The sequence below is a fragment of the Cydia fagiglandana genome, chromosome 7, assembly GCF_963556715.1.
Source record: "Cydia fagiglandana chromosome 7, ilCydFagi1.1, whole genome shotgun sequence".
Lineage (NCBI taxonomy): Eukaryota > Metazoa > Arthropoda > Insecta > Lepidoptera > Tortricidae > Cydia > Cydia fagiglandana.
Window position 1 is genome coordinate 17,143,028 of NC_085938.1, and position 24,192 is coordinate 17,167,219.

General features: G+C 38.5%; 2 protein-coding genes across 2 annotated transcripts; both read left to right on the plus strand.

Annotated features, from left to right (window-relative positions):
- Positions 1-1,577: 1,577 nt before the first annotated feature.
- Positions 1,578-11,373, plus strand: LOC134666047 (protein lethal(3)malignant blood neoplasm 1). Its single transcript, XM_063523153.1, has 4 exons — positions 1,578-1,682; positions 7,192-7,339; positions 9,126-9,257; positions 9,964-11,373. Exons 2-4 carry the CDS (start codon positions 7,192-7,194, stop codon positions 11,067-11,069), a joined length of 1,386 nt encoding a protein of 461 aa, XP_063379223.1. The 5' UTR covers positions 1,578-1,682; the 3' UTR covers positions 11,070-11,373.
- Positions 11,374-15,754: 4,381 nt separating this feature from the next.
- On the plus strand, positions 15,755-22,461 carry LOC134666347 (twinfilin). Its single transcript, XM_063523495.1, has 9 exons — positions 15,755-15,916; positions 16,816-16,893; positions 17,567-17,678; positions 17,801-17,963; positions 18,767-18,900; positions 19,450-19,553; positions 19,787-19,930; positions 21,316-21,434; positions 22,294-22,461. The coding sequence occupies exons 1-9, from the start codon at positions 15,892-15,894 to the stop codon at positions 22,444-22,446; spliced, it is 1,032 nt and encodes a 343-aa protein (XP_063379565.1). The 5' UTR covers positions 15,755-15,891; the 3' UTR covers positions 22,447-22,461.
- Positions 22,462-24,192: the final 1,731 nt, after the last annotated feature.

Consider the following 24,192-nt stretch of genomic DNA (forward strand, 5'->3'; position numbering starts at 1 on the left):
AGGCAAACTGTTATAATTACCGATGTACTACCAAAAATATTTACATAAATATATAAAACTTCATAATTATACCTATGTATATTTTACCTCTTACCATGCGGCCATGCCAAGACTACATAATTTTAAATAAACTTAGCTTGACTTAGCATGGTTAACTGTTTCCTTGGTAATAAATATTACTCACTTACATACCTATTATTATTTATTGATGTCAAACCTGCAGCGGTATTTAGATTTAAAAGTTCTGCTATTAATTTAATATTGATACGATATTACTCAACATGCTCACAATTGATAAATATGTATGCCCGAGTGAGATGACAAAGAGTAATACGAGTATAATGTAAATAAATATCACAACAGTTACAGATTTTTTAATCTGTATGTTGCTCCTGAATGTCTGGGACGATTGTTTATGTGCGATAGTGAATAATTTTCATATGCAATGCACTACACCTATAGGTACTATACCTATGTATATATAGAGAAGGATGAGACTGATAGTACTGAAGGTGACGACTCAGTCAAAGAGTAAAACGGAATTATTGAACAGAACAGAACCACGAAAAAATAAGAATAAATAATTTACCTCTGTGAGGTCAAATATTAATGTTTATGTCAATGTGTAAGGTCGCACATTTAGAAATAGTAGACTGGTTTTAATTTCTAGGTAAGTACTTAATACAAATGTGGCTCATCACTCAAATAAATGTTTATATGATCACAGCAAAGAATAAATAAATGTAATGTTCAATAAATGGAGCTTTATGAAAACAAATTACCCAAGTAAAATCGATTTAAAGTAAATACAAAAATAAAATCTAAATGTTAATGGTATTATCGACAATTAAAAACAATTACAGGCGTAGCAAAACCAGTATAATAGTAGTATTAGTATATGAGCGTACATCAAACATATCGATATCAAATCAGTATTAGGCGATATTCACATAGGTTACGTGTAAATATAAACTAATGTAGGTACTTGTGAATAAATCCTGTCACTTAATTTTCGATTTCCGCATTTTTATGACTTTATTAGCAGCAGAAAAAAGCTACAATCGAACATGGAAAGTCTAAGTTTCGTCTATCTCCCTTTCTATTGCTATGATATAATATGAGAATAAAAATATGCAAAGTTACCCCTTAAAGTTACAATATTTTAAGATGACGCGATATTTAGAAAAGTCCCACTCGCACATCTTAGCGGCGTGCGGACCCACACCCAATGTGAATGTCGGCGGCCGATCGTAAGATCAGGCAGATCGTAATGTTCCTGTGTAATGTTTTGACGATAGTCACATTAATCCAAGATATAGGTAGGATAGGTTCGTTAGGTTGCTTCAGATGCCCGAAGGGCAAACAGCCCAGAAATACGAGCCCCGCGGAGCGGGGCTCCGTCGGCTCAGGGAATGAGTTAAAGATTTTCACGTTTCACGATATGCCTGGGAATGTCACGATCTTACGATCGGCCGCCGGCATGAATACCGCCTAATGTCGAGATACGAATATCCACAATAGCGAGAACCGTCTGCGTACATGTTAGTCTGTGTGGGCGTATTAATAAATTACGTGATGTGAAGAATCGGCACAGTCTCGTGCGATTTCTTACGCAACAGGTCGCGGAGGCTGCCACATGGTCTCGACATCGCACCCTCTTCATACCACATCATACACGCGAGGTACGTGTCTGAATTATTTGTCACTAATTAGGCCATTAGCGCCCATTGTACCTACTTAGATACACGACTACACGTAGGTACACAACCTAACAGCATTCGAAAATTGGTGGGTTTCCAAAAGTGGGTGTAGCTGTAGGCGCTAATAGGTTACAGTACTGTGAACCACGATAAAAATGTACCTAGTGGTATTCCTGAATCCCGAGATTAAATCCGTAGTGTTTTTTTTTCTTTTGACCTTTATTTCAAAACTTACCACTTGTTAGTACTGATATTGCTTTAAGAATAAGAAATGTTTATTAGCACAAATAATAACTAATAATACAACATAAAATAACACAAAACTAAAATTCAATTACATAAATATTTGTGCCAAAAGGTCCTCACTCAGCTTTACAGTTGTGCTTGGAATCTGAAGTAAGCTTACTAAACTGTAACTGACATTAATTGTATAGTTTAAAAAACTTTTAGTAACGAAGAGAGGATCTACATTTCACATAAACTAACCTTTATACTATTACTACTATTAGGTTAATTTTAGATATATAAACAAACTATATATATAAGTCATTAATTTAATTTTTATTTTTATTCAACAACGGTTTTCTTGATCTATATATTTGCTCTTGTTTCGACAGAAATGGAATACATTAGTATAATTTTATGAAAACATTTAGAGTAACGATAAAGCTTAGTCAACACCGTTTAGTATTAATTCATTAAACAAATGGGCTTATTTACATGAAATTATTAGTCCAACAACAATATTTACCCATTGGAAATTAAACATTTATATTGCTCAAATAAATTGAAAAATACTTTTTAACTGAAACAGTTATGTAACTTTTTATGTTTACATAACCACTTATATTTACATTTACCTAGAAAAAAAATCGATCATTAATGAATTCGCGCTCATTTTGTCCGCCCAACGCATACTTACGTTCATTACGTGCACGGAAGAAAAAATGAGCGCGCATTACGTGCGTTTTCCTGCCATGCGTCTTGATCACATACACTTTTCCAGAAGCACAACAAAATATTGTGGTCAGTTTGAAAAAGATTGGCGTCTTCTAGCTACGACTGTCACTTAGGCCCTCTGGAATTAAGTATGGGCACAGAATAAATAATAGTACTTGGTACAGAAGACTCATTCTCTAACAAAACGCGTCTGTCACGACCAGCACATGGCCGCTATATAGGTGGCGACAGCGCCACGCGCGGCTTATGGCAAACCCCAAAATTGGGGTCGAACGGATGTACTTTTAGCTACCTACCTGTAGCAACGCGACGAAATCGCGGAGTGAGCCACGCCTGGTATGAGTAAGGTTCATGCTTACAGCGTAGGTACATATTCTTACTCGTTGTTATTAAGTATATAATTGAGTAATACCTTGCGAGGTTTATTTAATACGAAAGACGATTAATTAAATTTCCGGTATGAGTTACAGTTACGTTTATTTTCTTGGTTTTATTTTCGTCTCTTTTGATTCAGTCAATCTTATGTCATAACGACTTTTTTGTTAAAAAAAATATCGTGAATTTATTATTAATTAAATATAGGTGTTCTATTGGCGACAAAAGCAGTTTGCAGTCATAAAAATAATATATGCTGCTTAGCTATAAAATCTTAAATCCATTCATATGTATGTTTTATATTTATTTACATAATGCTAAAATATGTATATGACGAATGAAGTTAAGATTAATCTACTATTGTAAAAAAAATGTCTACCGAGTTCGTTAATAATGTTGGTGTGACTTGGAACGTGCAAGAGAGTTTTAAATTAATTAAAACCGGAATAGCAGGTGCTATATGGTGTTGGTTAGTAACTAATAATAATAACCACATTGATACAGTCACTAACAAGCCACCATCGGGTTTTTTGTAACCTTTTAATATTCGTCATTCAAATTATCGTCAGCCTCGCCATGAAGAGATTTATTTTCTTTTGTATTATATAGGCGAAACATTTTAACTTATGACTTTTACTGTTAAAGGTGAATGAACTATATTATACCTAGGTGACCTAGGTGATTTGCCTGAAATGTATATTTATTAATGCCATAAATAAAATAATTTATTTTATTTTTGTTAATGTACACCAATTGCTAACTTTAAAATCGTGGAAACACCGCTCTTTTTGTTACTATTTATAACAAAAAACATTTATTGACACACTATATTAACTTTGCTAATAAATTTGCTAGCCCCAACACAACAGTGTCTTATTATAAGGTAGGCCCCCACTGAAAATCAGCGCTGCGGCTTACTGTAGCATTACGCTGAGTGGTTTTAACGTCCATCTGACCTGTATATTGTTTTAATTTAACTGGTTTTGTAACTATGATGACGTGAATAAATGTATTTTCTTTCTTTATTATATCAAATCGGTCCGTATCGACTGGCTCCCCTCCAAAGCCGCACGTACTTTGCTAATTAAGAGTTGTGAGATGAGCCTTACCTAATTAAAGCAATTCACACTACTGCGTTATAATTATAATAAAACCAAAAGTATATAATCAGTGCATAATGCGGAACCTTTATATGTATTAAATTAGTAAAAAAGACACGCAATAATTTGTTTACAGGCCAATTCGAACGTACTCGTACATACATAAAAATGATATCTAAAATTCTAAATTATGTCATTTAGTTATCTTACATTACGTTCCTGCTTGTATTGACGCAAGCGAGACGCACAATAAGATAACTCAATGATATCATTCTGATGTAATTGTACTTACCTACCTATCTACATTCGAATTGGCCTGTTAGGTACTTATAAGTATCATAAAAGTGCTCGAGTGGAGACCACGGACTAGCAAGCGCAGCGTAGGACGTCCACCCACAAGATGGACGGACGACCTTGTTAAGGCCGCCGGAAGACGCTGGATGCGGATCGCTTCCAACCGGTACGAGTGGAGGTCCAAGGGGGAGGCCTATGTTCAGCAGTGGACGTCTTATGGCTGAGATGATGATGATGATGATGAAGTATCATAAATTACCTCAATAACAAATCAACGCCTATTAAGTGTAGCCTACCATAAAAAAATGATGGGCAGTACGTACTAAGATTACATTTGAATGAATATTTATTACAACCTATTGATTTTCAATTATTATAAGATAAACTTATTGATAAAGCATCGTTAATATATTATTGTGATATTTTCCAAGGCCTCAAATGTGTAAAACTTTTAAATTACGCTGACGTATTAAAGTAGCGTTAAATCACGCAATTTTGTTTAGATTCATAAATTCTTATATAAAAACGGTTTGTTATTTGCAAAACTTATTTAACACCTGCCTTGAACCTCGTTCTAACAAAGTAACTGTAAGTGTTTATTACAAGAGCACTTAAACCGAACTCATAAATGACAAGTTTTGCTACCCATGTCGAAGGCATACTTGACAAAAAAAATCTAATATAAAGATCGATTGACTTAACGGCAATATTCAATAAAATGTACTTATAGTATAGACGTACATTTTCGGTGTGGGAATGATTTCGTGTATTTATAACTTTGTTTATTGTAAAATTATTACCAAACTATGAATTAAACGTAGGTAGTAAGGTCCAAATGTGCTTAGAAATGTTAAATTAGTGTCGTTTTTTACAGTTTTTAGCTAGTGTAAAACATTCCTGCACGGGAAACCCCGATGTATGCTTGTAAATAACTTACTGCAGTCGTATTTAGCTTTATTTGTTAGTTGTGTCTTTAGTCAATGTATTTATAAATAAGTCAGTATTAAATAAAACAGTACTTTCTCCAAAGTTGCTAAAATTTATAAGAATACAGCTTCAGCCATTGTACCTGAAAATTAAATGAGAAAATGTATTTCTTTTTGACTCATTGACTTTTAACCTCTACCTGAAATGAAACAGGGTTGCTTTTTTTATTTATTTTCGTTTGATTTTAAAACAAAGCAAATCAATTATATTTTTAATATCATATATTGATTACATTTAACTGCCAATTTTTCTACTATGGTGGGCTGACTGGGCAAGCAGCTTCTAAAATGAGTTACATCGATACATTATTAGCATTCGCATTATTAAAAGCCATCTGCTTTAAAAGTCATGTAAAGGCAGTTGGAATAGTAAAAAAAAGTTAATAATATTTAATTAATACTTGGTTCAGTGCCAATCGATTACTCACTCGGTCAATTTTATAAATTGACGTTTTAGCGAATCGCAACTGAACAAATATCCGGGTAGATGTCCACAACTTTATAGAAATGTCAATAAGCAGCCTCAAAATCTAAATGTATGCTTAAATTAATTTGAAGTACTTAACGCAAAGTCAAATATTATGCACTAATATATATATATATAAATATGGATTATGCATAAATCGTCTGTCTTGACTCACATTTATCATAAGCGTCGCGTCGTGTGACTTTGAAAGTTAAATAAATAGATAATATACAGCTTATTGATGAACATCATAAATCCAATTTATTGCATCAATAAACAAAATTAATTTCATAGTTAAAATAATACATAAGCTAAACATAAAACTGATTAAAGCTAAACATTCATCAATTATTTTACTATTTATTTATGGACTAAGTATAAAATGCCTTGAAATAAAAAGTGTTGCAGATTCTCATCACACGATGTCCAATTTTATTAATTAAGACATAGTAATAAATAACTACACTATTATCAACGACATGGTTTTATCCGACCATTTCACTCCCATCAGAAACGACATCTGTACGGATATGATGGTTGTTCTTATCTACGTGACAGCGTGATAAAACGGTGTCCGTCACTTTCTATCCCACTGTATTAAAAGGTGACAGTTATTTTATCACGTGGATAAAGATGGATAAAGCCATCCATAATATACCGGCTGATCTGATAAAAGAAGCACAGTTTACCCGTATAATAGCAACTTAAATATGCACACAATTTTTGTTTTCATTCTTTCTTGAAAGAAACATTTTGGAAGTAATTTAATTACGTATATGAATAATTAATACACTATTGTTTATTACGATGTTACGCCTTTTGCCTTGACTTTGACCAAGTACGTGTAGGTACGTCTACCTATTAATACATAATTATTATCATATTTAATATTAAGTATATGTCCTCCAAAATATTTAGTAAATTACACCTTTCTAAAAAATGTCATATTGTTACAAATCATCATAATCATTATCATGAAGCACTGATGGCCCAGCGGTAAGAGTGTGCGACTTTCAATCCGGAGGTCACGGGGTCAAGCCCCGGCTTGTACCCATGAATTTTACAGAATTTATATACGAATATCATTTGATATTTTACATCATGAGGAAACCGTACTAATTCTATTAAAGCCTAATTAACCCTCCGGGTTGGAAGGTCAGATGGCAGTCGCATTCGTAAAAACTATTGCCTGCCTACGTCAATTGGGATTAAGTCCAGCAGACCCCAGGCTCCCATGAGCCGTGGCAAAATGCCGTGATAACGCGAGGAAGATGATGAAACTACTTAACATGACTGATTTTCTTTTTCAGATGCTTCAATTAAGGAGGCTATTTGTCCTGGCGACCATCGTGACCTGTTGTCTTGAGGCGCAGGGCGCTGACAAATACACCGACGAGAACAGACCCTACGAGTTCGGGTTTAATATCGAAGGGGAACAACACCGACATGAGAAGAAAGGTAAAACGTCAGTTATTCATATTGATGACATAATTTTACAGTACCAAGTATAACCGCTCTAGTGCGGTAAATACCAATATACCTACGTGCGGATGTCGTAAATTTAAAGGACCATAAATGTACAATTACAGCTTGGCAAAAAAGAGTAGAAATTAAAAAGTTGCAACACTGTAGTGTCGTCCCGTTTTCTTATATAAATTGGTTTGAAAGGGACGACACTACAGTGTTGCCACTTTTTAATTTCTACTCTTTTTTGCCAAGCTGTAAATACACTTGCGAACAGGTAATTCGCAACGAGTGACGATATATTAAAACTTGACCGAAAGGGAGTGTTTTAAATCGATACGAGTCGCGGACGGTCGTCAACTTTCATCTTCATTCGAACCATGTCTACAGGACTATTTTTAGCATGATTATTTTTAGCACTGGGCTAAAATATCGTAGTTATACCTACTTAGACAAAATACGAATAAATTTTATTGAATTACTTAATTTTCATTCCTGAAGGCATTTTATTTAAAGGTTTCCAATTTATCACGATGATCTATAGTTTAGCAAATTACCTAATATTTACGACAATTAATAGTGACCATAACATTAAACTGTCCATCCAAATAAATAATTTAGATAAAACTCCTGATTAGGGAGGCATTATTTATAACCAGTTATAATACATAAGGTTCAGTTTTAATAAAATTGTCAGACCGTTCACCGGATGTGTAAAGTCGACTCCAAAACCGGTCAACAACCATAACATTACCATGATTATGTAATAAATATATTGTATTTTAGACATTAGCAAAACGTTTTGTCTAGATTCCGCAGTAAGACCATAAGCTATATAATTTAATTAAGGACGCTTTGGCCATTTAAAAGCAGGTAAAAAAATTGCCTCCAACATTATGTTATTTTATAGCATTATAAATTATAAATCTTATCTGATTGCTAAATATAGTTTCATCGAGTGTGCTATATATAGTCAGCCGTTTTTGTTTCGAAGCTGCAAATCAATATGTGAAATTAAATAAGTAGTTTTCTCGAAAAAATTGAATCGTTCGTGAAATAATATAAAATCGTTCGAAAGAAACTTTATTTAGATAAATAATAATATTTCTCCGTTAGATGTGCATCTCAATTTCTTTGTTTTTAAGTCTTAATTTAAGGTTTATGTGTAAAAAATATGGTACACTATCTGTTAATTCTGCCATTTCATGTGATGTTGAGTAAAAATGTCTATCGGCTCGATTCGGGAAATGAATAAGAGATGCACCAGATATGAAAAGTAAAGATATGTGAGGTTCCACGGCAAAAGGTACCTTATGGTGGCTGGCGCCGCGATTCGGGAAATTAATTAGAGATTCACGAGATATGAAATAGTAAAGTTATGTGACGTTCCACGACAAAAGGTACCTTATGGCGGCTGGCGCTTACGTCACATAGCGCCGCAATAATATTGGAGCGACGTTAATAATTGTCAGCGCCAACCGCCATAAGGTACCTTTATCCATGGGACGTCACATATCTTTACTATATCGTATCTAGTTAATCTCAAATTCACTTTTCGAATCGCGCCGTATTATGATGTTAATTTTTGTCGACTTGTAGTGTGATGTTACCAAAACGTAGGCAGGTATGAAGGCTGGTCTACCTCGCCTACCTAGCCGAATCACTTAGTCAAATGGTCGGTCGAGTCCAGTCGTGAACAAATATTGATTTATAAGTTATCGGTCTCAAGGCACTTCAAACAAACAATTCTGCGATAATCATAATACACGTTTGTTGACAGACGAGAATGGTATCATCATGGGCGAATTCGGTTTCATCACGGCCGACGGTGTTTACCATGTCACTGTCTACGCTACCGACGAAAATGGGAACTTCAAGATCCTGTCTATGAAGAACATTCGAGTCAAACCATGTAAGTTCGTAAAGGCAGCTTACGCTACCTAATCGTCGATTTTTGATGAGTTTTGAGTTGATATTCCTTTCTTATTGTCAATATTAATACTTCACTTAGATATGTACAAAATATTATAATGGGACAATAACCGTACCTATATATAGGTTAATTTTCATTTGGATTTTTATAAATGAAATTTTTGCAAAGGCATATTGCACATAACTAAAATGGTAAAAGTTATTTAATATATGTAAAACACGAGAATTACAGACCAAATGTCAAAAAGCAATGAGTTTTTTAACCGCCACCACAATTTTATGTTCGTAGTAAAAACAAAACCTTATTAGACTGAATGAAGGTTACATTTTGAACTGTACACGTCGTCATGAAATAGTAGTCGATGGTGGCTAAACGGTTACACAATCAAGTTATACGCAAATCGTTAATTATTTGGGCAAACCTTACAAGGCAAGATGAAAATGTTGCTTAGATGATTTGATAAACCTGATTGATTATGTAAAGCAAGTTTAGGAGTTTTTTATTGGTTGCCACGCCTTTTAACGTGAACATTACTCATATCCACACAAAATCATCGCGCTTGTAACCATTATAAATTATAACTTAATGTTAGAAGCGAATAAATTACGATAAAGTGTTAAATTACGATAAATACCCATACACGTGTAATCACACAAAAATAAAATCGAGACTGATTAATTTTCAGATCCAACGTCACCTGAAGTACCTTCTAGGAAAGGCAACTCTCTGCCTTTCCCTCCATCGCAACAAGCGCCAATAACCCAGGGCCCTGCTCCCGAGCAGCCGAAACCAAATCAGCCCGCTAAGTCCTGCTCGCACTGCAGCTTGCCTACAACCACAACGCAAGCGCCAAAATTAACAGACGTAGCGGTAGTATCTCGAGATCCTCTGCCATCATCTGTCCTGGGTACAAACCCCGCCACCCCACCGAAGTATCCTGCGGCAGCCGATGGCTATCAAAACTTCCCGCAAGGTCAACAGAACCTTCCAGCACAAGGAGGCGCCGGGGCGGCCGGTCCTAACTACCCTCAACAAGGAGCAGCAGGTGGACCTAACTACCCACAGCCTGGACAAGATTCCCAGACAAACTATCCCCAGGGGCCAGGCTCACCCCAACAGGGTCCTAATGGTTATAATCCGCAAGGACAAGGCCCACAATCTGGACCAAATTACCCGCAGCCAGGACAGAACTATCCTCAAGAAGGACAAAACTACCCACAACCAGGACAACCTGGACAAAATGCGCCATCAGGCAACTTCCCCCAAAGTCCGGAACAAAACCTTTTACCTCCATCTGGAGAGAGAGAACCAAAGCAAATCGATTCACGTTTTGGCGAAACGCCTGGAGCACAGAATAACCAAGTTGGTCCTAAAGGCCCTAGCAAACCACAGCTCATTTCAGCCCAAATGCAAATCGTTGATAAAAACACGGATGTAAATTACAAAGCTCCTGGTGAAAGGGAAGGTCTGCCAAACGGATTGACAAAGGACGACATGACCACTCTTTTATACACGTTTAATTACACGGTGGGTTTCCATGGTCACCACGAGGAAGGCTACACTAACGGTGCAAAGAAAGGTTACTATTATGTGACCGGCAGGAACGGAGTAAGGACGAGGGTAGACTACGTGGCCGACGAAAACGGATTCCGCCCCAAGATAACCCAAGAAGTTCTCGACCTTCTATCGGAAGACGTTCCTAAACCAGAAACCGAGAAAGATGAAAAATATGGTCTTAAAGGTTACGAATTCAAATGGCTTTACTATCCAGTCGACTCAAAAACTCGGTAGAAACCTAGTTTCATATGTATTTATATTTAGTTGAAATACTAACTTACCATATTAGTATTATAATTAGCATACATATTTTTAGATTTTAATGTAATAAAATAAGTAATAAAACATTATACAAATATATAAGTTAATAGCAACTGAACTAAACACTGCCAAGAGAACTGCCGTACAGAAGACGAAATTCTTCATACTATATGGGAGTGAAAGTACCCACCTACTAACCTATACTAAAATTTAGTGAAGCATTGCATATATTATAATAATTTATTAATAAGTTTATCATAAAACATTTTTATATTAATGTTGTTGTTTTTGTCACATTACTTACAGTCTTTAAACAACAAATCCTCTGACCTTACTTTTTCTTCGCAAAATAGAGCGATTTCACATTGTAGGTAATGTAGGTACTATCCGGTATCGGATGTCGAAAACAATACTATTTGTTGGACATTGGCTTTCTCCGACACTTATTTTAATTTTGGTTTTGACTTCGACTGCGAAATTGCTACTCGATTTTATCCAGGCGCTGTACTTACTCTAGCTGCTGGTACCAAGTCCACGCAGACGAAGTCGCGGGCAAAAGCTAGTTGTATATAATGTCGACAGTAAAGGCCGTACGAAACACACTATCGTACCGCACCACGACCTTGGTACGTCGCATCCATAAGTGAGAAACAAATATCTCTTTCTCGCTCTCACTTATGGGTGCAACCATAGAAGGTAAGGTCGGATGTTGACAGAGTGGAAAGGGCCTTGGAAGACAAGGACATAGCCATGTCGGCCTTCTTAGATATTGAGGGCGCCTTTGATAATACACCCATTCGGACACTGGTGGAAGGGCTTAGGGCCAAGGAGGTGGATTCCACCACTGTCCGCTGGGTGCAAAGCATGCTCTCAAGCAGAGTGGTTAGGCTAGACTTGCTTAACACTACACTCGAAGTGGCCACTGAGAGAGGCTGCCCGCAGGGAGGTGTCCTATCTCCCTTGCTCTGGACTCTCGCGGTGGATGGACTTCTGCACAAGATGGCGGAACTCCGAATCGACACTCAGGGGTACGCAGACGACCTTGTTGTGACGGTGAGGGGCAACTGCCAAAGTACTTTATCAGACCTTATGCAGAGGGCTCTCAACACCATAAATACATGGTGCGGAGAGAATGAATTGTCTATCAATGCAGATAAGACAATTATAGTACCATTCACGAACAAGAGGAAACTGGACAAACTTAAACCGCTTGTCATGAATGGTAAAACTATTCCGTTCTCAACAGAGGTCAAATATCTGGGGGTAACACTGGACCAGAAACTGACCTGGAACAAACATGTGGACGGAACCATACAAAAGGCCAGATCAGCCTTGGCAATATGCTGTCGTTTAGCAGGCAACAGATGGGGTCTAAAACCCAAAATTGCCTTATGGCTGTACACATCCATAGTGAGGCCGATAGTGTCTTACGCCTCTGTAGCATGGTACAGGAAAACGACGCAGAAGGTAACAGTGATGAAGCTTGGCAGCCTTCAAAGAACTGCCTGTGTCATCGTCACTGGGGCCATGTCATCCTCCCCGACGGCAGCCCTAGAAGCCATACTAAATCTACCGCCCCTCCACTTACATCTAGAATTGGAGGCGAGATCTAGTATGCTTAGAATAGCGGGCGCGAGGAGAGGTAATTGGTTATCGCAAACTCTGAGACTGTTTAAGGAATCAGTGTACGATATTCCTGTTCTTGGGATGCCATCCGACACTATGTCACCCAAATTTTGTCCACTCAAACTTTACTCAGTGGAAATCCCCAAACGGGAGGACTGGTCAAACAGTCAAATCAAGTGGAAAGAAGGAAGCCTGAGGTGGTACACTGATGGCTCCAAATCCGGATCTGAAGTAGGCTGCGGAGTATACGGTGAAGCGCCTAGGAAAAGTATCAGCTTAAACCTAGGACGTTTTTGCTCTATATTCCAGGCAGAGGTATACGCCATTCTGGAATGTGCGTCAATCAATCTGCAAAGCAACTACGGCAACCATACTATCTATATCCATTCGGATAGCCAGGCGGCACTCTTAGCCCTAACCTCCGATGTCACCACATCGAGGCTGGTTGAGAACTGCAGGCAACTATTGAACAACCTTGGAGCCAGGAACAAGGTTGTTCTACGTTGGGTCCCGGGGCATGCGGGTGTCGTAGGAAACGAGAAGGCCGACGAACTCGCGCGAGCAGGGGCTAAGGGGAAGAACTACAGTCCTGAGCCCTTTTGTGGTATCCCCAAAAGCCTAACGCGGCTCACCCTAAAGACCTACTGTCACTACAAAACCATTCAACTCTGGAGAGAAACAACAGGTTTGAACCATTCCAAAGCGCTTATCAAGGCCTTCAGCAAAAAGGCGTCCTCGAACGCCTTAGCGCTGTCTAGGAACCAACTGCGCAACTTGGTAAGGGTGCTTACCGGGCACTGCGGCCTAAATAAGCACATGCACACCATGGGGAAACGTGACATAGGGCGGTGCAGACTCTGCATGGAGGCAGAGGAGACGCCCTTACACATCCTCACAGAGTGCCCTTGCCTAATGCGTACTCGTGACCTAATCTTGGGCGGACACACATTACGCCCGGTGAAGGTAAAGTCTCTCGAAACCAAAAAGATCCTGCAGCTATTTGAAGTTGCAGGGTTGGATCGAGAGTTGTAGTAGGTGGCGATCACAATAGATCAGGAATGGTCGCAGTGATACATAGGCTTTGGAGCCTTATATAGCCCCTAATAAAGAAGAAGAAGAAGGTCGGACCAAAAAAAGTCTGCAGCGGATTTGATAGCCCACGCAGTGCAAGTTTAGTGTCATTCATACGTCATTATTTCATAGAAGTTTGACGTTTCAAACAACACTTTCACTACGTGGGCTATCAAATCCGCTGCAGACTATTCTTGGTCTGACCTTAGCATCTCAACAGGATAGTCTTAAGCTCCCTCCAGACTATGCGCGTGAATCGCGGGCGAAGCCGCGAACGCGAGTGTGGAGTCGATTTCGCTGTCTGCGAAAATCGACGCCCTTCCGGAACATAATGTTGAATTCTCATAACGCCACACTCGCGTTCGCGGCTTCGCGCCGCGATTCACGCGCATAGTCTGGAGGGGGCTTTATGTATCTTTCAGTTGGAGTAGCAGCGAAAGAGCTATTTTTGTTTGTCCTTGTCACAGTTTCACATTTTATTTGTTCCCATCGTAAATTTAGTATTGATTATGGTGGGCAACAAATAAATTCGTCCAATCATAGTGTAGCATTGCGTATGTTTGTCCCTCACGCAGGCACGCGTATACCAAGTAAGGTGTGTGAGCTGTTTTAGCCGGCAATTGTTTAAACAATATTCGTATTTGTTGCAACGTTTGAAGAGGCCATTATAGTTACTTGAAGACATCGTGAACCGGTGACGGCCAAGGGCCCAACGCTTTCTGTTCTATTTGACGGCGCAGGAACTAGTATCATTTTTCTCTCCTTGCTCTTTTAAAAATGCCGTTTGTCAAAAAAGGACAACCATACTGTTGACAAGATGGACTTCAAATCCAAGTGTCCCCTTTTTAGGTGACCCAGGTTGTGCATGTGTGCGTAAAAACGTATATGTGTGCTCTTTTAGGGATGTGAAAAGTCGATTTTAATCATGTTATATATCGATAAACGCTACACAGCGGAACGAAATAGCGATTAATTGAAGTTTCAATATCTTCGTTAAACATAAACATAATTGAAATGGTAATGGATAATGAATATATTATAATATAATAAATAATTCAATTATTGCGGAACACCTATTTTAGTAGGTATTTAAGTATTTTAATTAAATATCTGAACTTTCCCTTGGTTCCCTGCTGGGGCGTGACTATAAAATTGTGATCTGATAACCACAATAAAGAATAAAAGCATTTTTGTTCATTTTCGGTATCGTTAAACCTTTGAAGTAAAATTAAAATTGCAAGAAATGTCGATAGTTTATCGACATGGCTACAGCAAAGTGGGCCCCTTTGTTAATCGTACACTAAATAAAAGTGGTCCCACTGACAGCTCGCTTGGAAGGTAAGAGAGGTAAAGCCCCCTCCAGACTATGCGCGTGAATCGCGGGCGAAGCCGCGAACGCGAGTGTGGAGTCGATTTCGCTGTCTGCGAAAATCGACGCCACACTCGCGTTCGCGGCTTCGCGCCGCGATTCACGCGCATAGTCTGGAGGGGGCTTAAGATCTGTATATATTATTATATCTATGGTGACGGCCAACGAACGATAATCGCCAGCCAAATTGTATAATGTGTAGAGGCCTGGAGAGATCATTCAAAAACACAATACAATACAACTGTCATATTTGTACCGAGTTTGCTATGAGTACTTACTGTGTTTCTACTTCAATAATTTGAATTATTTTAGAATAAGTGGGTTTTAAATAACTAGAGAATATAATGGTTAGTTAATTTAACTTAAAATACCTACTACTTACTACCTACCTATACTTGAATATATATGTAAAATGAAAATAATAACAAACCAAACATTACATTAATAAATGGTGGTGGAATATATGTAAAATGAAAATAATAACAAACCAAACATTACATTAATAAATGGTGATTTCTGAAAATACTTCTTACATACTTCACTGACTGACATCAGTGACAACCGACAAGTCGGAGTTGGACAGTTTCATGACATGACGGTTCTATTAACTCGTCATTACGTTTAATTCACGTATTTTTGTGTATTGTAAAGTATTTACAGTTTTAATAACTGAACAATATTTACGTAGTTCTTGTTTTTACACAGTGTAACTACAGAACTGACCGCAAGATGTCTCATCAAACGGGTATTCAAGGTATGTCGTGTAGCGATATAACTCCGAATATCGCTACTTTTCACATATTTTATCGTGTACATAATACAACAGCTGTAATCCCACGCCTTTATTCCTTGATTTGATTCATATCTTTAAATAACTTTGGTTACATAAAAGCTGCGTTATGGGACTTATTTGCTTAATATACTTGAAAAATCTCTTTGTACTTACTTATACATTGGTAATCAAGTAAATATTACAGATATGTTTACAGGTTTTTTAGTTTTGTCCCTCTTTTTTCCTAATCTAGGGCGGAAACAAATAATTATCTTCTTTATTTACCATTGTTGTGAGTGTTAATGACGAATATGTTGTATTTTTTTTTAAATTATAAACTGATCGGCGATTGGCTCTATAGTTCGTTTTTTTTAGCATTAGAAAGAACTTGCAAGAAGGTAAGCGATCTTGACATGTCTTTTAATTGAAAAACGCTTTTTAAAAATCAAAAACTATTACTTATGAAAGCAGAAGAATATAAATGATCGTATTAAATTCATAATTATTGTTACATATTTGCCGTGACTTATTCTTAAAACGTATTTTTCAATTAAAAGACACATCAAGATTGTTTACCTTTTTTCTAATGCTAAAAAAAATGAACTATAGTCACACCTGATGGAAAGTGAAGACAGAGCCTAAGATAGAGCTCACCGGTTCAGTAATATCCTATTCACTCTAGCTTTAAAGAGACTGAGGTCATATTTATCAGGGAATACATATTGAAGCTAAGACATACAATAATAACTAGCCTTCAGATTTATGTATTCAATTCATAATTGGTACCTGCACAAATGTATGCACCTCTCAAAATAGTAATCCACTTCATGACTTTCTTTCCTTGGTTCAATAAGTTGGGCTCATTACAATTTGTTTTGCAGCTAATGAAGACCTGAAGAAGTATTTCAACAAATGTAGGGATGGCAAAATACGCGTCATGAAAATCAGTATAGAAAATGGTAAGAAAATATTAATTATATTTAGGTAAGTATATTGGGACCCTGGGATTTATAGCAGTGGGGAGACACTCCTGACTTTGGTCAAACTCGGCTTCGTTCGGCTTAGAATTGCTCTGAGCAATTATTAGCATGTGCGTGCACAACCACAGATAAGATAATCACTCGAATGTTGACAACCCTAAATAGCCGAAAGGGAACGTGCCATATATTAGAAAGGGATAGTATGATTTGACCCTGAACTGCTGTCAAACTTCGGGTTTGTAGGAAGTGTCCTTTCTGTACGGTAGTACTATTATTTCTTCTGTGCTTATAGGTTTTTGGCTTTGAAAGTGCTGAGTCTCGAGGAGTTATCAGGAAATAAAAACTGGATAGTACTAATTATAAAATGTTGAAATTATTTAAACAAACCAAGAGTGAACAGGCACCTTCTAGGCGAGCTCGCTCCATCGTAGGCCACGTCTACGCCTCGGCTAGTCTGTGGCCATGAGTAAACCCATGCATAATAAAAAAAAAAAAAAAACTGCCCCACACACTTGAGCTGGTGTTTTTCAATACTTTTTCCTAAATTTCATTTGATGATTGCTATGATTTTTATTTAAATATTAAACTAGCCTAATTGTGGTCCACATTCAATTGACATTAATTAATAAGAATATTGTTAATTATGTTTCAGAACAGTTGAGTCTTGCCAAGAAAGAGCCTGTGAAAGGGACTTGGGAACAGGACTTTGACAAATATCTACCTTCACTGATTGTGGAAGATATGCCCTGCTACATGTTATATAGGTGAGACTAACCCTTTCAACACCACGCGCCACGCCATGATGTACAGTGCATCATCATGAAATGTGTTTCAAATTCACCTGACTACTATATTCTAAATTAAACCATTGTTGGTATGTTTTCAGGTTCGACACCACAAACTCTCTAGGTCACGAGTGGTTGCTTCTCAGCTGGTCGCCCGACTCTGCGGCCGTCCGGCACAAGATGTTGTACGCTTCGACCAAGGCCACACTCAAGCAGGAGTTTGGCTCGGCGCATATAAAGGACGAGATGCATGCCACTACCAAGGTAAGTAACCAATAATGGGGCATTCCACGAAACTGTCGCTTACATAACGCAATTCTTCTAATACTTCTGGAAATGCTGAGTAAGCGATATTGGGTCAGGTAATATTTCATTACTTGGCTAACAAATTGGCAGTATATTCTCGAGATTCACGTATTTTATTGAGGCAGCTGCCATACAAGGCAAAAGCGTTATGTAAGCGACAGTCTCGTGGAATGCCCCTAGTTATGAAAACCTAGTAAAGTTGTCGGGCTGTGAGATAAAGTCCCTGCCAAAGTTTTATACAACACTATCACTGAAGTCTATTAGTAAACCTTAGGCATTGTCAGTGTCGTTAAGATAGTTTTTTTTTTATCTTTTTTTTTTAGCGGTTTTGTCACGCAGTGACGATCTCACCCCCGTAATGAGATCTAATAGTAATAATGATGTAGTAGTGAAGTATTACCTACACCACTACATCACATTTAAGTATAGTTTGCACATCAACCTGGCCTCGAGTAATTATGTTACTTTGAAGGCTCATTTAGATGGTACAAGTTTTGTTACATTGTGGTATCCGATCAGTTGATCAATCAGTTGTACCGTAATAGTCAAAAATGTTATTTAACTAGTACTCTAGGTGTCGTTAGTCACTGTTAAGGCGTGTACATCTATAACAATAAGAGATATCATATGATGAAAATGTTCGCCGCAGACAGGAGTGTCGGTAGCTCTGTTTTTTCAGTCATAGGCCGTGTCCTAGGGCTGCATGTGTTGAGAATTTTGTTTTCTTCTGTGAACTATATAAATTAATTTGTTTATATCAGGAAGAAGTATCCCTGAAAGGCTACAAGGCGCACTTGAGCGGCATCAGCGCGCCGGCGCCGCTGACGGAAAGGGAAGAGGCCTTGAAAGAACTCCAGCAGACCGACCATAGCACCAATTACAGTACCGACTCTAGGTATGGTTCATTTAACTGACAGACCACTGGCAGCGCGTCAAAAGTAGCTACCTGTCAGATTTCTTATAAAAGTTTAGAACATGCTGGTAAGAATTGAATGATAAGTACGCCTCACCACTGGTACAACGGACTGCTAAAATTAAGTTTCTTCACAATATGTATACACGGTGGCTAAAAAATAACTGCATTCCTGTTGCCAGGGAGGTTTTGGGATTATACTGAGCAACTTTAACTATTTGACCAACCTCGAAATGTACGGTTACGCAAGGTACGAGTATGACGTAAAATAAATAAACTCAATTTCCCTTAGCTTGATGAATGTAACTGACCCGGGTATGTCCTTAAACTGCGTCCAAGACCACCGGTGGACGGGCAGCAGCGTCCCTCAAATTCGGTGTACTCGACTGCGATTGCCAACCCGTCTGCCAAGCGTGGCGATTGTGGCATTCACCCCCCATCATGCTAATGGGGGAGGCATATGTTCAGCAGTGGACGTCTTGTGGCTGGGATGATGATGAATGTAATGTAAATACAAATTGTAATTTCCAGGCAATCGACTATGGGTGGCGTTTCGTTTCCCATCACGGAAGCCGCCGAACAGGCCATAGTGGATCTACAGAGGGGTTCCTACAACTACATACAGTTTAAAATCGGTGAGAAACAACACTGTATAAAATAAAGTAAAGTAAAAGTAAAGCTATACGTAGGTGGTCTTAATCTATTATATCATTTACTTAAAACTACAATTTCTACTTACATAAATGACTACATTATATAGATGGCAGCACCATCTGTTTACCCCAAACTATTAAAAATGCAACAAGTAATCAATGACATCTATCTCTCAGTTTATGAGAGTTAATGTTCTCTTTTCCACATATTACAGATTTAGAAGAAGAAAAGATCCATCTATCGAAAGCCGCCAACATCTCTCTAGTGAGCTTGCCCGAACAAGTGCCGAGCGACCAGGCGAGGTATCACCTATACGTGTTCAAACACAGCCACGAAGGAGACCACTTGGATAGCATAGGTAAATTTTTAACACGATAGAATACCTAGCCTATCGGCCTCATCTCAAAATTCAAAGTCGCTCAACGAGCTATGGAGAGGGCTATGCTCGGAGTTTCTCTGCGTGATCGAATCAGAAATGAGGAGATCCGTAGACGAACTAAAGTCACCGACATAGCTCACCGGATTAGCAAGCTGAAGTGGCAATGGGCAGGCCACATTGCGCGCAGAGAAGATGGCCGATGGGGTCGAAAAGTGCTCGAGTGGAGACCACGGACTAGCAAACGCAGCGTAGGACGTCCGCCCACAAGATGGACGGACGACCTTGTTAAAGCCGCCGGAAGACGCTGGATGCGGGTGGCTTCCAACCGGTACGAATGGAGGTCCAAGGGGGAGGCCTATGTTCAGCAGTGGACGTCTTATGGCTGAGATGATGATGATGATGATGAGAATACCTAGCGCCACTTGCACCATCCCTCTAACGCAGTGCAGGCGTGGCTCACTCCGCGATTTCGTCGCGTCGCTACAAGTACATGCGGCCCACACCAATTTTGGTGTCTAGCCATAGTAGAAGTTGCCGTGCGCCGCTACGGATCGGACGCCTGCTCGCGCTTGCGCCACCTAGCGGTCATATCTGTCGTAATAGACACGTTTGAGTTAAGACGAAACAGGAGCTGAGATTTAAATACCCGTCTCGCTAACGGAAGCGGCTCCTAAAACTAGTGCAATAAGGACAAGGCGTAAAAATCTCAAAAATCGAGGTTTCGTACTCGACTGTTTCCTCCTCCAAAACTTAACCAATCGTAACCAAATTTGGAAATCTAAATGATTATGAAATTATCTGTATCGAACCGTTTTACTTTTTTGCCTAATTGATATCAGTTTAGAATACCACGCCTCTCATTCCGGCATAGACAATTAGGCCATTTTGGCCATTTTTAAAGGGCTCTAGCGCCTTAAAAAACAAAAATCTTAACGGTCCGACCAGCGGTTTTCACCTATCAATAGAGGGATTCTTGAGGAACGTTTAGATGTATAATTTGTTAAGCGCCCATCAACGTGCACACTAACGCCACTGCTAAATATGGCTCCTAAAGTTTTGTGTAACCCGTGCGAAGCCAGGACGGGTCGCTAAACTGCAAAACGTAATTCAAGGCCAAAAAAAGTAAGACAATGTTGCCGGTGCAATAATTTGTTTGTAAAATTGTAAATTCCTTTTGATAAATAATCACGCTAAGATAATTTATTCATTAGTAATTTTACTCCTACTATTTAAAAAAGTACTTTTATTTACTTATTTGTACATAAATACAAGACGCGCTAGTAAAAAAGTGGCTACATTTCTTACTTTTTTTTGGTCTTGAATTACGTTTTGCAGATATTTATAATCCTATTTTCTATTTCCAGTGTTCATCTACTCGATGCCCGGGTACAGCTGCTCTATCAAAGAGAGGATGCTGTATTCCAGCTGTAAAGGGCAGTTCCTAGACATCATAGAGAAAATAGGAGTTGTGGTAGAAAAACGAGTAAGTATTAACACATTCACCGCCAAGAACCTGACTGTCGGGTGCACAGTTCGTAGCGACTAAGCGCTCCATACGGTAAAGACGTGACTACGCGCTACGAGAGTAACCCGTAGCACTTAGTGGCAATGAAAGTGTTAAGTTTCTAATTTGTGTTAAATATTAGTTGCTAAATGACATTTTGACAATGCCTTTACTGTTTTGTTCTTGCCCTGGACTCCACAGAAGACCAGCGCTGTATATGTATATGTTAGAGCATATGTTAGAGCTGAGTGGTGTCCATTTGTAGCCTCTATAGCAGCATTACTGTTATTATTGCATGTTAGTATAAGCTACAAGTAGATTTAAGCTTTTTAGTGTATAAGTCTTCTTACTTTTAAAAATAAATTTACATGGTGCTGTATGTAGATGGCTTTTACAGTAAACGTTTTTCCATTCTTTTACTTTTTTTTTGCATTTTAGGTATCTGCAATCAGTCTTCAGGCATAATAAATTAAGGTCTCTTTGACCGCCAACATTCACGTTCTGGCTAGCCAGAATTTTACAGTAGCATCATCATCATCATCATCTCAGCCATAAGACGTCCACTGCTGAACATAGGCCTCCCCCTTGGACCTCCATACGTGCCGGATGGGGGGTGAATGCCATAATCGCCACGCTTGCCAGGCGGGTTGGCGATCGCAGTCGAGTACACCGAATTTGAGGGATGCTGCTGCCCGTCCACCGGTGGTTTTGGACGTAGTTTAAGGACATACCCGGGTCGAGTACAGTCCGGGTACAGTAGCATACTAAAGATTAAAGCCGAGATTTACGGATGTTCTCATTTCTTATTTTTATTCCATTTCTTTTTTTTTAATTTCAGATTGAAATCGACGACGGTAAAGAGCTCACTGAAGAGTTCCTATACGAGGAGATCCACCCCAAGCGCAACCTGCACCGCCCCGCCTTCGCCAAGCCCAAGGGGCCGCCCAACAGAGGCGCCCGGAGGATCACCAAGTCACAGCCCGCGCAGTAAACAGTAGGAATACTAGGAGCTTTGTTTCAGTGGACTAAATCTATTGAAAACAGTCGAGAAGACCGTCTAAACTATGGACGCTGAGCACGAAGAATTTGGTACTTTCCTCTACTTAAAATAAATTATTTCACACCGTGCACGAAATAAAGCACCAGATCATTATTAGAAAAACATAGATAGCAGTTATTTTTAAACACAAAAAGTAGGTGAGTTGACTGTGACGTCACTACACACGTTTTTATATAAATTCCATATTAGCAAATCGTTTTGACAGTTCTAAAAAAGAAGCTGATGTGACTAGGAGGAAAGTAGCCAATTTCGTACATTAAGAGGGAAGGACGTTTTCCACTGACTAAATCTTAACATATAACTTTGATTTAGGTTTCGCTAGCAAAAATGTCTTTTTTTTTGTATTGCTAATTTCGAAAAAATGGAATAGGTACTTATATTATAATATTATAGGTAAACCTAGCTATAGTTCGTTTTTTTAGCATTAGAAATAAGGGGTCATCCATTAATTACATCACACGTTTAGGGGGAGGGAGGGGGTCAAGAAAATGTGACATATTGTGACATGGGGGAGGGGGGAGACACAAACTTTGTGACGTCAATAATCGTTTTTATTCGTTTAATTTTCTTTCCTAAGCAGTTTTGGGTTATAAAATTACTAATATTTACATCATCAAAAATATTTTGATAAAATATTAATAATACTTAGGTACTTACTTAATTCGATTTGGCGATTTCCTAGGAAAAATGTGACGTCACACTAGGGGGGAGGGGTTTGCCAAATGTGATCAAGTGTGACAAGGAGGGGGGAGGGGTCAAAAAAACTAAAAATTCGTGTGACGTAATTAATGGATAACCCCTAAGGTAAACAATCTTGATGTATCTTTTAGTTGAAAAACAATTTTAAAAATAAGTTACGGCAAATATGAAACAGTTACGAATCTAATACGATCATTTATTCTTCTGCTTTCATAAGTAATAGTTACAGATTTTTAAAAAGCGTTTTTCAATTAAAAGACATGTCAACATCGCTTACCTTCTTTCAAGTTCTTTCTAATGCTAAAAATAACGAACTGTAGTTTCTCATTGTGTCAATAACATACTAAAAAATCACGGAGAATGGAAAATATTTAGAAGTGGATAACTTTTTCTCTTTTTACATGCTATACATACTTCCCTCTTAACCCGGCTGTTTCTATGCCCATTCCGTCCCGCCCATGTGCCGGCAGTCAATGCCACCGTGCGAGCGGGAAAGCAATATAATTATGTGCGTGCGATAGAGATAGGGAATAACGCGTCAATGTACAAAATTATTTGTGCTTAGCGTCCATATTTTAGAACGAACGAACTATTTCAGTTGGTTGAATGATGGGCCAGTATCCACATTTTCATTTTTAGGGTTCCGTACCCAAAGGGTAAAACGGGACCCTATTACTAAGACTCTGCTGTCCGTCCGTCCGTCCGTCCGTCTGTCACCAGGCTGTATCTCACGAACCGTGATAGCTAGACAGTTGAAATTTTCACAGATGATGTATTTCTGTTGCCGCTATAACAACAAATACTAAAAACAGAATAAAATAAAGATTTAAGTGGGGCTCCCATACAACAAACGTGATTTTTGACCGAAGTTAAGCAACGTCGGGCGGGGTCAGTACTTGGATGGGTGACCGTTTTTTTTTTTGCTTTTTTTTGTTTTTTTTTTGCATTATGGTACGGAACCCTTCGTGCGCGAGTCCG

Bases quoted from the DNA above. Each gene is read 5' to 3' on its own strand.
- LOC134666047 (XM_063523153.1), top strand. From the start codon at position 7,192: ATGCTTCAATTAAGGAGGCTATTTGTCCTGGCGACCATCGTGACCTGT. The intron at 7,340-9,125 runs GTAAAACGTCAG...GTTTGTTGACAG, and splicing joins ACACCGACATGAGAAGAAAG to ACGAGAATGGTATCATCATG. The intron at 9,258-9,963 runs GTAAGTTCGTAA...ATTAATTTTCAG, and splicing joins GAACATTCGAGTCAAACCAT to ATCCAACGTCACCTGAAGTA.
- LOC134666347 (XM_063523495.1), top strand. From the start codon at position 15,892: ATGTCTCATCAAACGGGTATTCAAG. The intron at 15,917-16,815 runs GTATGTCGTGTA...TTTGTTTTGCAG, and splicing joins TCATCAAACGGGTATTCAAG to CTAATGAAGACCTGAAGAAG. The intron at 19,554-19,786 runs GTGAGAAACAAC...CACATATTACAG, and splicing joins CTACATACAGTTTAAAATCG to ATTTAGAAGAAGAAAAGATC.